Source organism: Idiotropiscis lumnitzeri, chromosome 14 (genome assembly GCF_059441095.1).
Source record: "Idiotropiscis lumnitzeri isolate Australia: NSW breed Sydney's pygmy pipehorse chromosome 14, RoL_Ilum_1.0, whole genome shotgun sequence".
Lineage (NCBI taxonomy): Eukaryota > Metazoa > Chordata > Actinopteri > Syngnathiformes > Syngnathidae > Idiotropiscis > Idiotropiscis lumnitzeri.
Genome location: NC_142404.1, coordinates 20,336,538 through 20,354,707, shown reverse-complemented (window position 1 = coordinate 20,354,707; position 18,170 = coordinate 20,336,538). Strand labels below are relative to the sequence as shown.

The 18,170-nt window shown below is 48.5% G+C and overlaps 1 protein-coding gene across 1 annotated transcript in view; it reads left to right on the top strand.

Annotated features, from left to right (window-relative positions):
* LOC148323979 (titin-like) overlaps window positions 1-16,626 on the top strand; it is a 98,113-nt gene extending 81,487 nt beyond the window's left edge. The window contains 33 exon segments of the mRNA XM_088314506.1: window positions 67-1,671; window positions 2,019-2,069; window positions 2,146-2,544; window positions 2,640-2,918; window positions 3,002-3,271; window positions 3,342-3,481; window positions 3,555-3,681; window positions 4,056-4,322; window positions 4,402-4,668; window positions 4,799-5,062; window positions 5,310-5,449; window positions 5,597-5,723; window positions 5,796-6,062; window positions 6,548-6,814; window positions 6,925-7,191; window positions 7,417-7,556; window positions 7,639-7,765; window positions 8,799-8,941; window positions 9,425-9,548; window positions 9,633-9,899; window positions 10,078-10,175; window positions 10,270-10,438; window positions 10,651-10,920; window positions 11,097-11,363; window positions 11,559-11,837; window positions 12,314-12,722; window positions 12,940-13,064; window positions 13,140-13,406; window positions 13,724-13,993; window positions 14,951-15,250; window positions 15,766-16,068; window positions 16,238-16,425; window positions 16,504-16,626. Of these exon segments, the coding sequence (XP_088170632.1) occupies window positions 67-1,671; window positions 2,019-2,069; window positions 2,146-2,544; window positions 2,640-2,918; window positions 3,002-3,271; window positions 3,342-3,481; window positions 3,555-3,681; window positions 4,056-4,322; window positions 4,402-4,668; window positions 4,799-5,062; window positions 5,310-5,449; window positions 5,597-5,723; window positions 5,796-6,062; window positions 6,548-6,814; window positions 6,925-7,191; window positions 7,417-7,556; window positions 7,639-7,765; window positions 8,799-8,941; window positions 9,425-9,548; window positions 9,633-9,899; window positions 10,078-10,175; window positions 10,270-10,438; window positions 10,651-10,920; window positions 11,097-11,363; window positions 11,559-11,837; window positions 12,314-12,722; window positions 12,940-13,064; window positions 13,140-13,406; window positions 13,724-13,993; window positions 14,951-15,250; window positions 15,766-16,068; window positions 16,238-16,425; window positions 16,504-16,626 (8,606 nt within the window).
* Window positions 16,627-18,170: the final 1,544 nt, after the last annotated feature.

Sequence of the window (18,170 nt, the reverse complement as noted above, 5' to 3'; positions counted from 1 at the left end):
AGTCCATTGTCTGATATGTTGTTTGTCTGTATCGACTTCTGGTAACATGAATCTTTGCTGCCTCAGAACCAGTTCTGCTAAAAAAAGGTAAAGTTGCCACGGAAGAAACAAGGAGCTTTGAGCTTCCGACTCTGAGAAAAACCACTCCGGTCACGAGGGACGAAGTGCAGCAAGAGCTGGAAAATATCCAACTCAAGAAGATTCCATCTGTATCACCTAAAGAGCCTGAGAAGGAGCAGAGACTTGGAGAGGCCACAAGGACTACACAAGTTAACATTATTGAGGTGGTACATGAAGAACACGCACTTGAGATGATGGTTGCCACCAGGAGCCCTGTAACAGAGAGGACAACAAGAGACAAAGAAGAGGTGGAGAAAAAGCAGGAAATTCCAAAGCCAAAACAGGAATTAGAAAAAGAAGATAGTAAGCCTATATGGAGCCATCAAAAAGGAACTCCAAAAGATGAGAAACCAGAGGAAACCATTTCATGGAAGAAAACTCGCAAAGCTCCAAAGGAGGACGAACCGGCCCCTTCTGTTGCTGCCTTGAAAAAAGTGAAAAAACTACCTTCTAATAAAGAAGAACCGGAAGTTGTTCAACTAAAACCCTTTGAGAAGCCTGTTAAACCTACAGGAGAGCCAGAGAAACTGAAAGACGACACACCGGACAGGGACACTGTAGCTTTCCAAAAGGGCGCAAGGCTTCCCATGGAGACTGAGGCGAAGGAACCAGTGAAGCCATCTCAGATAATACCAGAAGAAGTTCAGGAGCCCCCAGCAAAGGTGCTTAAGTCAGTTCCTCAGAAAAAACCTGAGGAGGAAGAAGCAAAAGCACCCGTAACGGTAAAGAAAACCCCAACAGTGCAGCCAGAGCCAGCGCCAGAGAAGGTCAATCTCAAGTCTTTCTCTCGACCTTCAACTGAAGTTACTGAACCAGAGAAGAAACCATCGGAGCTTGAAGAGAAGAAAGCAACAGAAGATCTGCTCAATAAACACGTTACCCCTGAGGAAAAAATGGAAGTGAAAGTACCGGTTGCTACACCAAAGAAACCTGAGACCCCTGAAGCAAAGGAGGAAAAGGTGGAGAAGCTGAAGAAGGTTGAGCCTGTTCCTGCAAAAAAGATTCCCTCTCCAGCGGCAGCTCCTCTTAAAAAAGCGGATCAAGTTCTAGAGGAGCCTAAATCGCTGCAGCTAAAGAAGAGAGTCACACCCAAGGTCAAGGACCAAAAAGAGGTGGCTTTGACACCTGTTGAGCAAATCAAGAAAATCCAGCTGAAAAAGACACCATCACCAAAAGTTGAGAAGCCTAAAGAAGCCGTAAAAATTCCTGGTGCCGATAAACTCAAAAAACCTAAAACGGTTTCACCGAAGGATTCTCCAGAAGCAGCCACTCTCAAAAAAGTGTCGAAAACGCCCTCGCCGGAAGATCTAGATGTGGCAAAGCACCCACAAGAAACCATTCCGTTAGTCAAGGAAATTTCTCCTGGAGCGGTCGAGATGAAAAAAGTTAATACCCAGCCCGAGGAGGAGGTGTTCGAGGAAGACTTCGGGGCACACGAGGAGGCAGATCCAGAAGAGGAAGAGGCCTGGGGCTGGGAACTAGTTCCTGATGAAGACTGGGAAGGTGAAGGGGAGGAGGGCGCTCTGGAGGTGCCGGGGACGACCAGGAGAGGTGAGACGTCGGAGGCAGGACAACCTCGGACAGAGCCATCCTTCATGCACTGAATAATTTCAACTCATTGCCATGGTCATACCTCCATTTTCACATCGCTCACACACCATACCTGTTTTCGGTGGTCTTCAACCTCACCGGTTTTGTTGTGATGTCATTCCTGTCCACTTGTGTCTCGTCTTCATCTTCATGTCATTCTGATGCTCGAACCCCTTCTCATACTTTATTTGATTGAGTAACGTTAGCGCGACACTCATTCACGCTCATTTCTCCACATTCACTCGCATCCACTGGCACCAAATAAGATTGTTGAGGGCACCCAGCTCACAGCTTATGTTTCTGAACAGAGGGACAACCAGCAGAGGAAGTAGGAAGAGGGAGAGGAAGAGGTCTCAAATGTGAGTTGTCTTGGACTGAATTCAGTCTGAGCCATCAACCCATCCTGAAAGTCCTGTTCCTTTAATTTGTTTTCAGCCAAGCTGACACCATCGCCCGGTGAAGGCAGGGGACGTGGCCTGAGACCTATTGGAAGAGGTACTCCTCCACCGCCGGAGGAGCCTTTTGGAGGATACAAACTCAAAGCCGTGCCGCTCAAGTTCATCAAGAAGCTGGAGGACATTGTGCTGCAGGAGGCAGAGTCCATTGGTTCTTCGGCTGTGTTTGAGTGCCAAGTGTCACCGTCCACTGCTGTCACGTCGTGGATGAAAGATGGCAGCAATCTACGCGAGAGCCCCAAGCACAAGTTCACCTCTGACGGCAAAGATCGTAAAATGATGGTTAAAGACGTGCAGCTGTCAGACACCGGAGAGTACACCTGTGTCGCTAAGAACGCTGGCAAGGAAATCAGCTGTACCGCCAAGCTTGTTGTTGAGGGTGTGTAGTCACTCCATTATATTCATCCCGTCCTGAGTAGGTCTTTGAGCTTTGACTGTCAGGACCTCACCTGAATTTTTGTTTCTCATTTCCAGAGCTCCCTGTAAAATGGACCAAGGAGTTGGAGCCGGAGATGTCGGCCGTGAAGGGTCAGCCACTCTACCTGTCCTGTGAGCTGAACAAGGAGAGAGATGTCATTTGGAAGAGGAACGGCGAGGTACTGAAGAAACGGGAAAATAAGTTTCAGATCAATATCATCGGCCTGGCGCACGCCGTGACCATCCAAAACACCATTGAGGATGACGCTGGTTGCTACTCTTGCGAAGTGGCCAACCAGAATGAGTTGAAGACATCGACAAATGTGAAAGTAACCGGTGAGTGATTGTACTTAATCCTAGAGGCTCGTGATCTTTCGAAACTGGATTCTGTCATCTGACATATGCTCTGGGTAAAACAGAGGTCATCAAAGATTGGATTGTAAGGCCTCTGCGGGACCAGCATGTAAAACTGAAGGCAAGTGCCACATTTAGGGGTGAGCTGTTTAAGGACACGCCTAACTGGAAATGGCTGAAAGGCGACAAGGAGTTGACTCCCTCCGACAAAGTGGAGATCAACAAGGATGGGAAGGACCTGACGCTGACCATTAAGAACTGCCAGCCTGATGACGTGTCAGACTACTCTGTGGAGGTGGAGGGACGTGTCTACAGCGCCAAACTGACGCTAGGAGGTTTGTCTCAAATTTGTTTTATCTGGCATGTTTTACTCTTTCGTTCATGTGATAACGGATCTTATCTCAGAGCGTGAGGCGGAAATCTTGAAGCCCCTGGCCAGTGTGGAGGTGTTTGAGAAGGAAGATGCTGCCTTTGAGACTGAAATATCTGAGGATGACATCCCAGGGCAATGGAAGCTCAAAGGGGAGCCTCTGACAAGATCACCGGTATGACAGACTGGATTTTTTACTACTTGATCTGTATAGATTTTGAGCTTAGGTAACAGTTTTCTTGCCGTAGACCTGCGACATCCAAATGGAGGGTGGCATGCGGCAGCTCAAACTTAAAAAGTGTCAACTGGACCAGTCGGGCGAGGTGTCCTACCAGGTGCTGAATGCTGTCACAAGCGCAATGCTCACCGTGAAAGGTAAGCGTATATTCACAGCATTCGCGTGGGCAGATACCGCAACCATGGGTTTTCTTTTTCAAACTCTGACTTTTTCAGTTTCTGTACAGAGTCCCGAAGTCAGGGATCAAATCAATTCAGGTCCATTTGGACTTTATTCGTAGGTTTGAAAGTTGTTCGTTACCTCCAAATCTAGAGGAGCACTCCAGTGACCATCAGATCCCCGTTTTTGTCATTTTTTTTGTGTACTTGTTTGTTTGTTGTTCAGTCTGGTCTGGAAACACTTTCAGTGATGTCTGTCATATAGGTGGCCATAAAATGGCAGCTTTGTGTCTGTTGTTTCTTCTCGTTGTCATTGTCTTATGTTTAATATGTCTGCCTATCACATTCTTCAGAAATCCCAATGGACTTTGTTGAACCACTGAAGGACATTAGCGTGCCTGAAAAGAAACAGGGCAAATTTGAATGCGCCATCACCAGAGACGTCCCCAAGGTCATGTGGTACAGGGGCAGCGACATCCTCACACCAGACAGCAAATATGACATCATTGACGATGGCAAGAAGCACATGCTCATCATCAACTGCTGCGAGTTTGACGATGAGGACGAATACCGGATTGAGGTTTTGGGCAAAGAGTCCAAGGCGAGACTCACAGTGGAGGGTGAGTGGTGGACCCGTGGCTTTGCGGTGACACTTGCGTCATGATCTGTGTCCTAATTGTTTTGACACTGCGGTTATAGGCATCAGGCTCAAATTGATTTCGCCGCTCAAGGACCAAACAGTGAAGGAGGGCAGCACTGTTCACTTTGAGCTGGAGCTCTCTCATGAAGATATTCCGGTCACCTGGTACAGGAATGACATCAAAATCCATGCAAGCCGAATGGTGCTCAAGCACGTGGATGGAAAGCGGCACGTGCTGGAGATCAAGGACGTGACTCTAGATGATATTTGCCAGGTCAAGGCCGAGGCCAAAGGAATGTCCACCATGGCTAACTTGAACGTCATAGGTAACTCTTGCGTTTAATTGCCCACCCAGGGCTCACGCCAGTGACCTCGTCTACCACCCTTGTGTATGGACAGCGTCCAGTCTCTGTCTTGTATGTTTTGTGTCATGCTTGTCCAACTATCCCCTTACAGAGGGAGACGCTTACTTCACAGTCAAGCTGCAGGACTACACCGCAGTGGAGAAGGACAAGGTAGTCCTAGAATGTGAACTCAACAAAGATGTTAAGGTGCTTTGGTACCACAATGAAGAAGAGGTGAAGACTTCTAAGATGGTCGCCATCAAGGCAGAAGGCAACCGCAGAATGCTGCTCATCAGGAAAGTTGCGGACGTAGACAAGGGACAGTACGTGTGTGACTGCGGGACGGACAAGACAACAGCAACCCTTCACATTGAAGGTAAAGTCCACAATTTGTTGTGGATGTTCATCAGTGAACCCAGAACAAACCTTCTACCACAGGTCTTGCGCCTCCCCATGGCTAGCTAATGCCACTCTTTGCCGCTTTTGCAACACGTTTTAATCTTCACTTCTTCCCGCATCGTCTTTTTCTTCAACGCCATCTTCACGCTATCTTTCTCATCGATACCTTTCACGCTGCCCTCTTGCGAGTTAGTCACTAAGTTGTGGCCTCTCTTCAACACTAGCCCGCCACATCAAAGTGCTGCGGCCGATTTACGGCGTGGAGGTGTTTGAGTGCGAGACGGCTCGCTTCGAGGTGGAGCTGAGTGAGGACGATGTGCACAGCCAGTGGAAACTGAACGGCCAGGTCCTAACTCCATCTCCCGTATGTAAACCCCAACAATCCTCTACAGTGTTTGTGTGTATGTGTGTGCGTGTGTGTATGTGTGTGTTTGCCCGCACATATATGAGGTGTCAAATGGTGGTCTCACGACCCCGATCTTAGTGTTCAAAAGCGTGTCGGCATCAACAGGATGTGGAGATGGTGGAGGATGGAGCTAAGCACACTCTGGTGCTGTACAACTGCAAGGTACCTCAGACCGGCGAGGTTTCATTTAGCGCCGCTGACGCTAAGTGCTCGGCCAATCTAAAAGTGAAGGGTGAGCGTCGGCATCTCCTCCGCTAACACCCACCCTCATTCCAGCACTAATTGACTCTGTATCAATCAACAGAGATTCCTGTTTCTTTCATCACGCCGCTGGCTGATGTGCGCGTCTTTGAAAAGGATGATGCAAAGTTTGAGCTGGAGGTGTCCAGGGAACCCAAAAGCTTCCGTTGGTTCAAAGGCTCTCAGACGCTGTCCAGCGATGACAAATATCAGCTGCTGCAAGACGGAAACAAACACACTCTTGTCGTCAAATCTGCCAGATATGAAGATGAAGCCAAGTACTTGTTTGAGGCCGAAGACAAGAGAACATCAGGGAAGCTGATAATTGAAGGTACCTGATGTCAAAACAGGTGGACACGTGATGGCAAGTCAGAGGACATGTATTTGGCACATGCCTCCCAAAGTAACGTATATTTGCTTGAATTGAACCTACTGCACAGCTTGCGTGCTGGCTGACAAGTTTCACTGTGGCGCAGCAGGCTCTTGTGGTGTTTGTACACCAGTTGGACACGAGGAAAAAAAAGAGTTCCATGGATGGTAGTTTGTTCTTCCACACCAAACTCATCCAAAAAAAGTTTTATAAAGTATCTGAGGCTTGCTTGGTGCGCTGGAAACACAACAGGAAATTCCCCAAATCTGTTGATGTTCAAAATGTCAACCTCTAATACTTTTGTTCTGGTGGTCTCACCCTCTTTAATGCTCAAAAAACAGGATTTGTCCTCAAAACTGAAAGATTCTATGTTGGTTTCTAATGGCTACTTCAGATTTGGGCAATTAGTGGTCAGCTGGAGTGTCAACACAGTCTCTGTCTGTCAGGTATCCGCCTCGAGTTTCTCAAACCCATCAAGGATGTGACGGTGAAGGAGCGCGAAACGGCGGAATTCAGTGTGGAACTCTCCCATGAAAAGATCCCGGTGGTTTGGTACAAAAACGGTGCACGGCTGCACCCCAGCAAGGTGGTACACATGTCAGAGGACGGTAGAGTCCACACACTGGCCTTCAAGGAGGTGTCGATTGACGACACATCCATGATCAAAGTGGAGGCCATGGACAAGATGGCCGAGGCCATGCTCACAGTGCTGGGTTAGTATGTCAGCCCGGAATCTTCGTATTCGCGCATACTGACAACTGCGGTCGTCACGCAGCAAATTCTGTTTGTGCATTGAAACCATTAACTTGACATGGTCTTGCAGAGGGCGACCTCTACTTCACGCTCAAGCTCCAAAACTACACGGCCATCGAAAAGGATGAGGTGGTGTTGTCCTGTGAGCTGAGCAAGGCTACCGGCGAGGTCCGCTGGTTCAAGGACGGTAATGAAATCTTTGCCTCTAAGAACATTCTGATGCAGTCCGACGGCAGGAAGCGCATCCTCGTCATCCGCAAGGCGGCCAAGAGCGACATGGGAGCGTTCACGTGCGACTGTGTCACTGACAGAACCACAGCCCAGCTCAACATTGAAGGTACTAGTTGCGCTAAGGTGGCTTGGCGTGGCTTAGGGGGGGGTTCGGTTGTATCATCAACCAGGGGAAATATTGACGAGTTCCTTCATGGAAAAGTTCCTTCATGGGATCTTAGAGGCTGAGTGGTCCTGCCGAGTTCTAATGTCTCCAGACCATCACTGGTGTCGCCACAGCAACAATCCTTTGTCCCTTTTACTAACGCTACCGTCTTTCCACGCGCCGCAGAGCGCGACATCAAGGTGATGCGTCCACTCTACAGTGTGGAAGTCACAGAGACAGAGATGGCCAAGTTTGATACCGAGATCTCGGAGGAGGACCTCCACGCCACCTGGAAACTGAAGGGCGAGACCCTTCACCCGTCTTCCGTGAGCTTTTCGTCCAACTTGGCCAGCGTCTTTGCTTGCGAGTGGCATCTTGTGACGCCGCCCACCCCTTGTTGTCTCTCAGGACGTGGAGATCAAGGAGGAAGGCGTCAAGCACACCTTGATTCTCTTCAACTGCCGCAAGGACATGGCGGGAACTGTGGACTTCGCCGCTGCAAATGCAAAATCGTCCGCTCAGCTCCGCGTCAAAGGTGACAGAATGTGTGCGTGTGTGCAGCATGGTGCATTAGGTGTTGACATGGCGACCGGTCACAATTTTGAGGTACACGGTTGGGCTCTCGGCTCTGGCCTTCCAGATGGGTTTTTTTCAGGTATTCCCCAAAACAGCCATGTTAGCTTCATTAAAGACTGCAAATTGTCAAAAAGCGTAGATGTGAGTGTGAAATGCATGTTTGTCTCGATGAGCCCCATGATTGACCGGCTAGTAACAAGTCGTGGATATTAATACTAAAAACTCTTGGTAATGGATTCAATTAATAATCAGCAAACATGTTGATTATTACAAACATTAAAGTCTTACTTAAGTATGACATACTAAATTATAATTATTTGTACATATAATAAATATGCTATGGTGATGTGAATATTGACTTCATCATTATCGTCACGTAAGAGACACGTAATCTGTTCGAAAAATTTTTTTCATTAACATATCATCTTTGTTGAGGAAAACAATAATATCCACTTAATAGTCCCACAGTTATATTATTACGGCATGATTTTCAGATGTGTAATATGTGTGTAATTAACTAATATACTGCCATTGACGGCTATTGACGTCAATGATCCTTTTTTTTTTTTAACTCGGCTGGTCGTGAATGAGTTAAAAAAGTATTGGACACATTGATCCAAGTGACGTTTGAGGTTGCATTTATGACACTCGAGCTGTCGGGTCAGCACTTAGAGGTCCGCGTTCCCCTTACCGAAAAAGTTTAGTAGCAGGTGATTGGCTGGAGCACCCCTCCCTCGTTCCCTCTTGCCCCAATTGGTACCCGGGCTATTTTGGAAGTGGTGATTGGCTGTGTCGCGACGTGACCCGGGTCGCATGCAAATAAGCCGGCCCCCCCCGGTGCTGAGCGTCAGGGGGCTTGCTGGCACTTGTCCTGTGGGCCTCCAGCGGCTGTTTCGAGGACTCTGCGACGAGGACCTTTTTTTTCTTTGTGGGGGGTGGGGGTGATCTGGCGGACTTGCTCTCACGCCTCATGTCTTCTCCTCACACCAAAGCCCGTTTGGTTAGCCTGACGCGGCCGCTGAGCGACGTCACACTGACGGCCGGCGAGACGGCCACCTTCGAGTGCGAGCTGTCCTATGAGGATGTCCCTGTGGAGTGGTTCCTAGAGGGCGTCAAGCTGGAGCCCAGCGACCGGGTGAGTCTGCTGCGCGCTGCCGACTTTACTTCCTGTTTGTGTTGTTGCAGCCAGTTTCAACTCGCGCTTATAAGGCGCTGCCGGCCGGCCGGTTTTGCCGAGCCAGCTCCTCTGCATCTATTTTTAACGGCGCCCATGGAGCAGGTGGCAGGTTGCTGGTGGCGGCCCAATTTTCACAAGCTTACTCATATAGCGCATTTCATAACAACTGGAGCTGTGACAAAGCACTTTCCATATGGTTTAATAAATTAATTAATAAAGAAAATAAATATAAGTTAATAGGCAATTAGAACACTTTACTCAATTAAAAGACATAAACAATAGAAGAACAGCAGAACAGCGGCTCATGTTGAGTCGACAGCTCAAAAATAAAAATGTCTGCAGACGGGTTTTAAAAGTGGACAGCGAGGTTAATCCATGGAATAAACATCATTACAAGCAGCATTCATGGGCTGAGACAGACATTCTCACTTTGACCTGCAGGTGGTGCTAAAGTCGGAGGGTAAAGTCCACACCATGACCCTAAGGGACGTTCAGCTCCATGAAGCGGGACAAGTCCGACTCACAACCAAAGACTGCCAAACCGAAGCCAAGCTCATCGTCAAAGGTAGCACGTCAACAGCCAATAGGTGACCACTAGCCTATCCTGGCTTGGTAATGAAAGTGGTTTGTTGTTGTTTTGCGTGTTCAGAGCCACCGGTGGAGTTCACCAAGCCCCTGGAGGACCAGACGGTGGAGGAGGAGGCCACAGCCACTCTGGAGTGTGAAGTCTCCCGGGACAATGCCGAGGTGCAGTGGTTTAGAGATGGACAGGAGATCCACAAGACCAAAAAGTATGAGATGCTCGCAGACGCTTGCAAAAGGACGCTGCTCATCCACGGATGCACCCTGGACGACTCCAGGACCTACTCCTGTGCTGCCAAAGAATTCAAGACTTCCTGCTTCCTCAATGTTGAACGTGAGTACCAACAATCAGTCCGTGAGAAATACAACCTTTGACGAGTACCTCCACTTGGATTGGCACTAGAATCTGTCAACGGGATTCGTGTAACGCTTTTCAGGGTTTACGAGGAGACTTTCACAAAGCGCTGAGGTGGTACACTGAGGTGGTGTAATTTCTGTATCTCTACCCACAGCTCTCCATGTGGAGTTTTCCAAGCCACTCCATGACTTGGAGGTGCAAGAGAAGGAATCTGCCAGGTTTGAGTGTGAAGTGTCCCGAGAGAATGTGAAGGTGAGGTTGGTCCCAATGTGCCATCATAGTAGCCCACCTTTGCGCAATTCTTGTCATTCCCCTTCATGTCTGACCTCCTGTTTCCTCTTCACAGGTCCGCTGGTACAAGGATGGAAGTGAAATCCGAAAAGGGAAGAAGTACGAAATTATTGCTCAAGGACGCCGACATGTCCTCATTGTCCACAAGTCGGTGATGGACGATGAAGCAGAGTACGAGTGTGACGCCAAGACCTCCAAGACTTCCGGCATGCTTACTGTTATCGGTAAGAAGAGCAAGGCTAGGTTCAACAATTGTCAAACATTTAACACCAGTACCACAAAAAAAACAGAAAAACAAAAATACTTATTTCTCCAAGTACCACCATCATGAACAACATCGAAAAACAGTAGTGAGTAGGCCTAAGTGTTCATTCAATGGGTAGAACATCACAATGAGCGATGACGTATGACTCAAACTGGTGGCGCTCTCTCACAGAGGAGGAGGCCAGGTTCACCAAGAACCTCTCCAACGTGGAGGGAACCGAGACCGATAGCGTAAAGCTCATCTGCGAAGTCTCCAAACCTGACGCCGATGTTACGTGGTACAAGGGCGACGAGGAGTTACCGGAGGGCGGCCGCTATGAGCACATTGTGGATGGCAGGAGGAGGATCCTTCTCATTCAGGGCCTGAAGATTCCAGACGCCGGAGAGTACAACTGCAGGCTCAGTCCCAGGGTCAGAACCTCAGGAAACCTCAGAATTAACGGTACACTTATGGCTGTATTTTCACAATACTATGGTACCTAAACTTGGCTATTTCATTCATTTGACAACCGAGCTTCTAACTCATTTTACGTGTACAACGGCTCCTTGGCATACACGTTTTCTAATTTAAACTAATCTTGTCTTGGCTAAACTAGACTTTGTCTCCTGCTGTTCTAGAACTGGCAGCCGAGTTTCTCTCCAGACCTCGCAGCGTGGAGGTGGTAGAAGGCGAAAAGGCGGAGTTCACCTGCACCGTGTCCAAGGAAACCTTTGAGGTCAAATGGCAGAAGGACGCCATTGAGCTGGAGGCCGGCGAAAAGTACCAGATGATCAGTGATGGCAAGAGAAGGACTTTGGTCATCAAGAACTGTGAGCTCAGCGATGAGTGCAAGTACGTGGTCATGATTGGAGCCACCAGAGCCAGTGCCCAGCTCACCGTACTCGGTAAGGAATTACAAAAAGTAACAGCGCCATGGTGATTTTCCTGGCTCAGATTACTACCACAATTGCAGTCGAAAATGATGGCAGTCAAATAACGGTTTTTATGACAGACCATTATTTGATGTGCAGGAAAAAGCCTGGCTATGTTTGAGCATTTTTAACATGAGGCTAATTTCGATGTCGTCCGGTTCCCGGCAGAGAGACTGAAGATCATCACGCCGCTAAAGGACACAGAGACTGGTGAAGGCCAGGAAGTTGTCCTGAACTGCGAGGTGAACAACGAGGGCGCAAAGGCCAAGTGGCTGAAGAACGACGAGACCATTTTTGAAAGCAGCAAGTATGTGATGGCTCAGCGAGACAATATCTTCTCGCTGAGGATCCGTGATGCGCAGCAGGATGATCAAGCCAACTATTTCGTCCACCTAAGCAATCACAGAGGAGAGCAAGCCAAGAGCTCCTGCGCACTTGTCGTCAACGGTAAGTCCGCCTCGTGGGCCTCCCATGATAGCTTCCATCAGCATATTAGCATGCAATATTAGCATGCTAAATTGTTGTTAGAAACTGTAGCTTATTGCTGGGAAAGTTGCAAGCTCGTTGATGTTCCTGGAACTTTTGTTGCTGAGGTTCCAATCCTACCATGTTAGTGTAGCTACTGTTAGCATGTTCGTATTTTTATAAATTCAAATTCTTATGCTATGTTCGCTTAGCAACAGTTTGAGTTTTAGCATTTTTAGCAACATTACTTGTATGCAGAGAAAGTTGGAATTTTATCTCGCAGCTGTAGCGGTACACTCAGTTTGCTAACCTGCTATATGTTCGCTTGGCAACAGTTAGCCTGTTAAATTGAACCCATTCTTGCTGAATGTGAGCATAGCAGATGTTGGCATTTCCGAAAAATATCTTGAACAACGTTACACGGGTCTTGGCTCAGACTCTGATGCTTGTGTCCTCAGAGGAACGTTTGAGGATTGTGGTTCCTCTCGAAGATGTGGACACACAGGAGAAGAAGACAGTCAGCTTCTCTTGTAAGGTCAACCGGCACAAGGTCACACTGAAGTGGGTCAAGGCCGGCCAGGAGGTTGTTTTCAGCAAGCGCCTGGTCTACCGGGTGGACAAAGACAAGCACACGCTGACCATCAAGGACTGCACGCTGGCGGACGAGGGCGAGTATACTGTGGTGGCCGGCGACGACAAGTCCACAGCAGAGTTGATCATCAGCGAGGCGCCGACCGACTTTGCCATGCACTTGAAGGACCAGACCATCATAGAGTTCGAGGACGCCGAGTTCTCCTGCAAGCTGAACAAAGAGAAGGCCGAGGTCAAGTGGTACAGGGACGGACGTGAGATCAGAGAAGGACCCAGGTGCTGGGGGTTCATTAGTGTTTGCATGTCCGCACTTGTTGATACCTGCCGAACAGCAGTCACACATACTCATACTCTATGTTGAAAAAAAAAAAATCATTTTCGTATTTCGAATTTTAAAGGCCAAAAATAACAGCTCAACTTCAGCTCTTCAGTATTCACGTACATTTTCAGTAAAAAAATTGCCTTCCCTAAAACGACTTCCATCTTCTCCCAGATACACATTTGAAAAAGACGGCAAAATGTGCTACTTGCGCATCAGAGAGTGTCGACCAGACGATGAGTGCGAGTATGCGTGCGGTGTCGGCGACAAGCGCTCCAGAGCCAGGCTCTTTGTTGAAGGTGAGACTGCCAAGTGACGCTCTGTAGTAGCTTCGTGTACCTCCGCAATCTCACGTCTGGCTTTCCGCCTCACAGAGATCCCGGTGGAGATCATCAGGCCTCCACAGGACGTAAATGAGCCGCCCGGCTCAGATGTGGTGTTCGAGGTTGAGCTCAACAAGGACAGGGTTGAAGTCCAGTGGTTGAAGAACAATATGACTGTTGTGCAGGGAGACAAATACCAGATAATGAGCGAAGGCAAAGTCCACAGGCTGCAGGTCTGCGAAATCCGTCCTCGAGACCAGGGCGAGTACAGAGTGGTCGTCAAGGACAAAGACGCCAAGGCCAAGCTGGAGCTGGCGGGTAAGAGACGATGAAAAACAAGCTTGAAAAGAATCGACAAATAACACAGATGTATGTCAATCTATTATTTGATTTGATCCTATTCGACTTTTAGATTGTGTATGATGCAGCCAAGTATTATCATGACTTGAAATGCTTTTTGGCGCCCATGTGTCAGGATAGCCAAACGTATTATTTATTTATTCTATTTTTTTTAATCCAGAGGCCACCTTGTCCAATTTTTTTTTAACCGTTTCTATGACTTGGATGAGCCGTTCTTTTGGACTGTCTTTTTGTTTTGGCCTTTCTAATGACTTCTCCTGGTCTTGCTCCTGCAGAGGCACCCCAGATCAAGACCACAGATCAAAACTACATCACCGACGTGGGGAAGCCCCTGGTCATGACGGTTCCCTACAGCGCCTACCCTCAAGCCAAGGCCGACTGGCTGTTCAGCAACTTAAGTCTGCCCCAGGATAGCGTCTACACTTCTACGGATTGCACAGAGTACCGGATGAAGGACCCCACAAAGTCTGATGAAGGTCGCTACAAGGTCATCATAAAGAACAAACATGGCGAGGGCGAAGCCTTCATCAACCTGGACGTCATTGGTACGATTTTCTATGGCTTGGCAACTGAATGCAAAGCTAGTGACGCGACATGACCCTGTTGTGCTGTATTTAGTAGTGCAGTTCTTGAACATAAACCAAAGGTCCTTCCTCTCTTGAGGCTAATCATTAGAATTAGCTAGCATGGACAAGCAAGATTGCAGCACTTGACACCAATTTTTGGCATTTGGGCCCAATAACAGCAGAGCAATTGTCATGGCAAACTTGACAACATCTGGCTTATTTCTAAATTGTGAGAGAAGAAAAAAGTTTCTGCTCATCTGAAAGTGCCGGCGCAGTGACGTCAGAAGACGCATCCAACGCCAACGGGATTCGGGTAGATGGCGGGACTTCCGAGTGGCAGACTTGTCCTGTAAAGGCAATTAAAGTCAGAATAGATGCGGTTTCTGAGCTTTAGGGCGTTTAGATATCGTGAACTACAGCTTGAAGCGGTCTTTGCGGCTCACAAACAAGCCGTTAGTGCGAGATGCACCAATTCCCTTTTTGAGGGGCTGTTTCTCCTCTCCTCCTCATCCTTAAAACAAGTAAGTTCTTTTGCCACAATAACAAATTCACATTGCTGAGGAGTGGGAAACGCCTTACTGTCTCTTCTTGGTTGACTACGACTTCAGCACTTCCAAATTTGGGCAAGCCTCCATTGGGACGCTGTCAACCATGTGCGCTGACCCGTTGCCAACGGCACCAGGAACCAAGCGTAGTTAGTGTGAAAAGGTCTTTAAGACTGAACAAGAACAACAACAAAAGGGTGCCAAAGTCCTACTTTACTTGATTTGGCCTTAACACAAACACAATAAGCGTGATTTAGCGACTCACAGAGATTAGGTTCAAAGGAAATCAGTTTGGCAACTGTTGAACTGCGAGGGTTTGCGTTAGGTGTGTGGCGGCGGGCTTCAGTTTACATTGAGTTCCGAGCAAAACCTCTGTCCGTCCTGACCCCAGATGTTCCAGGGCCTGTGAAGAACCTGCAGGTTGTGGACACCGCTGACGGAGAAGTCAGCTTGGCATGGGAGGAACCGGAAAACGACGGCGGAAGCAAAGTCATTGAGTACGTGGTGGAAAGACGAGACGTGAAACGCAAGACCTGGACGCTGGCCACGCAGCACGCCGAGAGTCCAGAGTATACCGTGATCGGACTCCAGAAGGACTCCATGTATATCTTCAGGGTCTGCGCCCGAAACCGAGTTGGCAGCGGACCCTTTGTTGAGACGGACAAACCCGTCCAGGCCAAGAACAAGTTTGGTATGAAGAACATTCACACAGACTGGAACTTAGTCTACAAAAAAACAAATCATATTCTTATTACTCATTTTCGCTGCTCTTAATGTCTCCTCAGTCAGGAGATCCAAGCAATGTGTTTTTTTTTCTCCATAAGACTGAGATTGGAACTTTTCACAGAGTTGCACATTTTTTTTTGCATCTCAAAGCACCACATTCAAGTTGAGGAGACAATTGACAAAATAAGTGCTCTGCTCATTTGGGGACTATTTTCCTTATTCCGGTCATTTCATCATTCCCCGATTTGCACTTTTCACTATTAGATCATCCAATTTTAACACTAAACTTAAGGTATTTGAGACGTGACCACGTACTTGCTCATTTATCGACTGATTCAAAGCCCTCCATCTTCCAGTTTCGCCTTCTACATTGATTTCGCAGCGTTTGGCCATTCACAGGCAAACTTGCCACATGCAAATTGTATGATCTATTATCTACCTGGTTGAGTTTTCCATTCTGGTTTGAAATGTGCTGTTCAGATGTTCCCAATCCGCCTGTCAACGTGATGGTTGGAAACATCTCCAAGTTCGGTTGCACCGTGTCTTGGGAACCGCCTGTGTCAGACGGCGGCTCCCCCATCACATCCTACATCGTGGAGCTCCGTGACAGGACGTCTGTCAAATGGTCAGCGGTGCAGGTGACGAAGGCCGACGAGCTGATCGCTGTCATCAATGACGTCATCGAGAACAAAGAGTACATCTTCAGAGTCAAGGCAGAGAACAAAGCCGGCGTCGGAAAGCCGAGTGCCGCAACCTATCCCGTCAAGATCATGGATGCTATCGGTGAGTCCAAGTTTAGATAATTCTGGAGTTTCTATTAGTTAGACCGTCTCGTTTTTAGCCTTTTTTAAAATCTCGTTACTATCAATTAGTATTTATTGAGCTTATATAGCTTACTTGCCTGGATGTGAATTGTGGCATCACATTTACATTTGACCTGTGCCACCAACAGAGCCCCCCAGCCCACCTCAAAACCTGGTCTGGCAGAACCAGGACAAGAACTCTGTGCAGCTTAGCTGGGAGACTCCGCTCAGCAACGGCGGGAGCATGATTACCGGCTACATCCTGGAGCGCTGTGAGGACGGAACCGATAAGTGGCTCCGCTGCAACACCCGCCTCTGCCCCGACCTCTTCTATAAAGTGCGATGTCTAAGAACACAACAGAAATTCTTTGTTTACCTTAAGTAGCATTAGTTTCATGTCAGTTTTTTTCCCCAGGTCTCTGGACTTACATATGGAACATATTACAACTATCGAGCGTTCGCTGAAAACGCTGCCGGAATCTCAGACCCATCCAACGTCATCGGACCTTTGCTGGCCGACGACCCGCACAGTGAGTGAGACGGGCAGCGAGGTTATTTCTTGCAAGTTGACCATCACCTCAGCTGACATCACTTTGTTCTCTCTGCTTTCAGCCGGACCTACCATGGACCTGAGTGGCTTCAAAGAGAGCCTGGAGGTGATTGTTCCCAATCCTCTCACCATCAGAGTCCCCATCACCGGATATCCCGTCCCCGTCGCCAAGTGGGCGTTCGGGGATACAGAGCTGACCGGTGCCGATGAACGCATCACGGTGACCACAAGATCCACGTTTGCGGAACTTGTGGTGACTCCCAGCGTCCGTCCAGACAAAGGGACCTACACCCTGCAGTTGGAGAACGATGTCACTACTGTCTCCGGAGAGATCGAAGTCAACGTCATTGGTAGGGAACAGCAGACGCTTTTTTTGTCCGAGCTGAGCGAAATATATACCTTTTGTTTGCCGCTACCGCATTCCAGCCGCGCCCAGTGCACCAAAAGACTTCAAGGTTCCGGAAGTGACCCGCGAGCATGTCCACCTGAGCTGGGACCTTCCAGAGCACGACGGAGGAAGTCCTCTGACGGGCTACCAGGTGGAGAAACGAGAGGTTTCCCGCAAGACCTGGGTCAAGGTACTACAGTTGATGAAATGTACTCAGCCGTAACACCTCTGTCGACCGCACCATACCGAGTAGCCCTCCTACACCCTCTTGTCAGGTGGCCTCAGGCATCCAGGATCTGGAGACCACAGTTACTGACGTGATTGAAGGCAAAGAGTATCTGTTCAAGGTCACGGCCTGCAACAAGTGTGGTCCCGGAGAGCCGGCATACATCGATGAGCCTGTCAATGTCTCCTCTCCTGCCAGTGAGCCACTGAATAAATCCTTTTCTGACATGAAGCGCTGAAGAAGCACAAACTGAGCCCAAACAATGCGTATCCGTAACCACTGATCGCTTTGTCTTCCAGCCGTCCCTGACCCACCGGAGAACCTGCGTTGGAGAGACAAGTCGGCCAATGGCATCTTCCTGACCTGGGAGCCACCAAAGTATGACGGTGGCAGCAGCATTCGCGGCTACAACGTCGACCGCTGCCAGAGAGGAAGCGATCGCTGGGAGCCTTGCGGAGACCTGGTGCCCGAGCTCAAGCTCCAGGTCACAGGGCTGACTGAAGGCGGTTGGTACTCGTACCGAGTCCGAGCCCTGAACCGACTCGGAGCCAGTCGGCCCTGCAAGGCCACGGATGAGATCCAGGCTGTAGACCCCAAAGGTAAAGACCCGCGGAAGATTTTCTGGAAGCAGAGAGCAGTTCATGAAATCATGCTGTCTGCGAGTATGTTGCAAAGCTACCTAATGTGAAAAACTATCCGCCAATATAGAGAAACCATCTTTTCTCACTATCAAGACATTTGCTCTTTGATAGACGATTTGATAGGCAACCAGACCTTCTAAATGATAGTTAAGTTTTAGATCATCTCAATCTACCTCCACGGCTCAAATTCTATTTGTGAGAGAGAACAGGAGGCATAGATGAAAGAAAAATTTTTGCCATTACTATGGATTAGTGCTCCAAAAATAGAGAAGTCTCC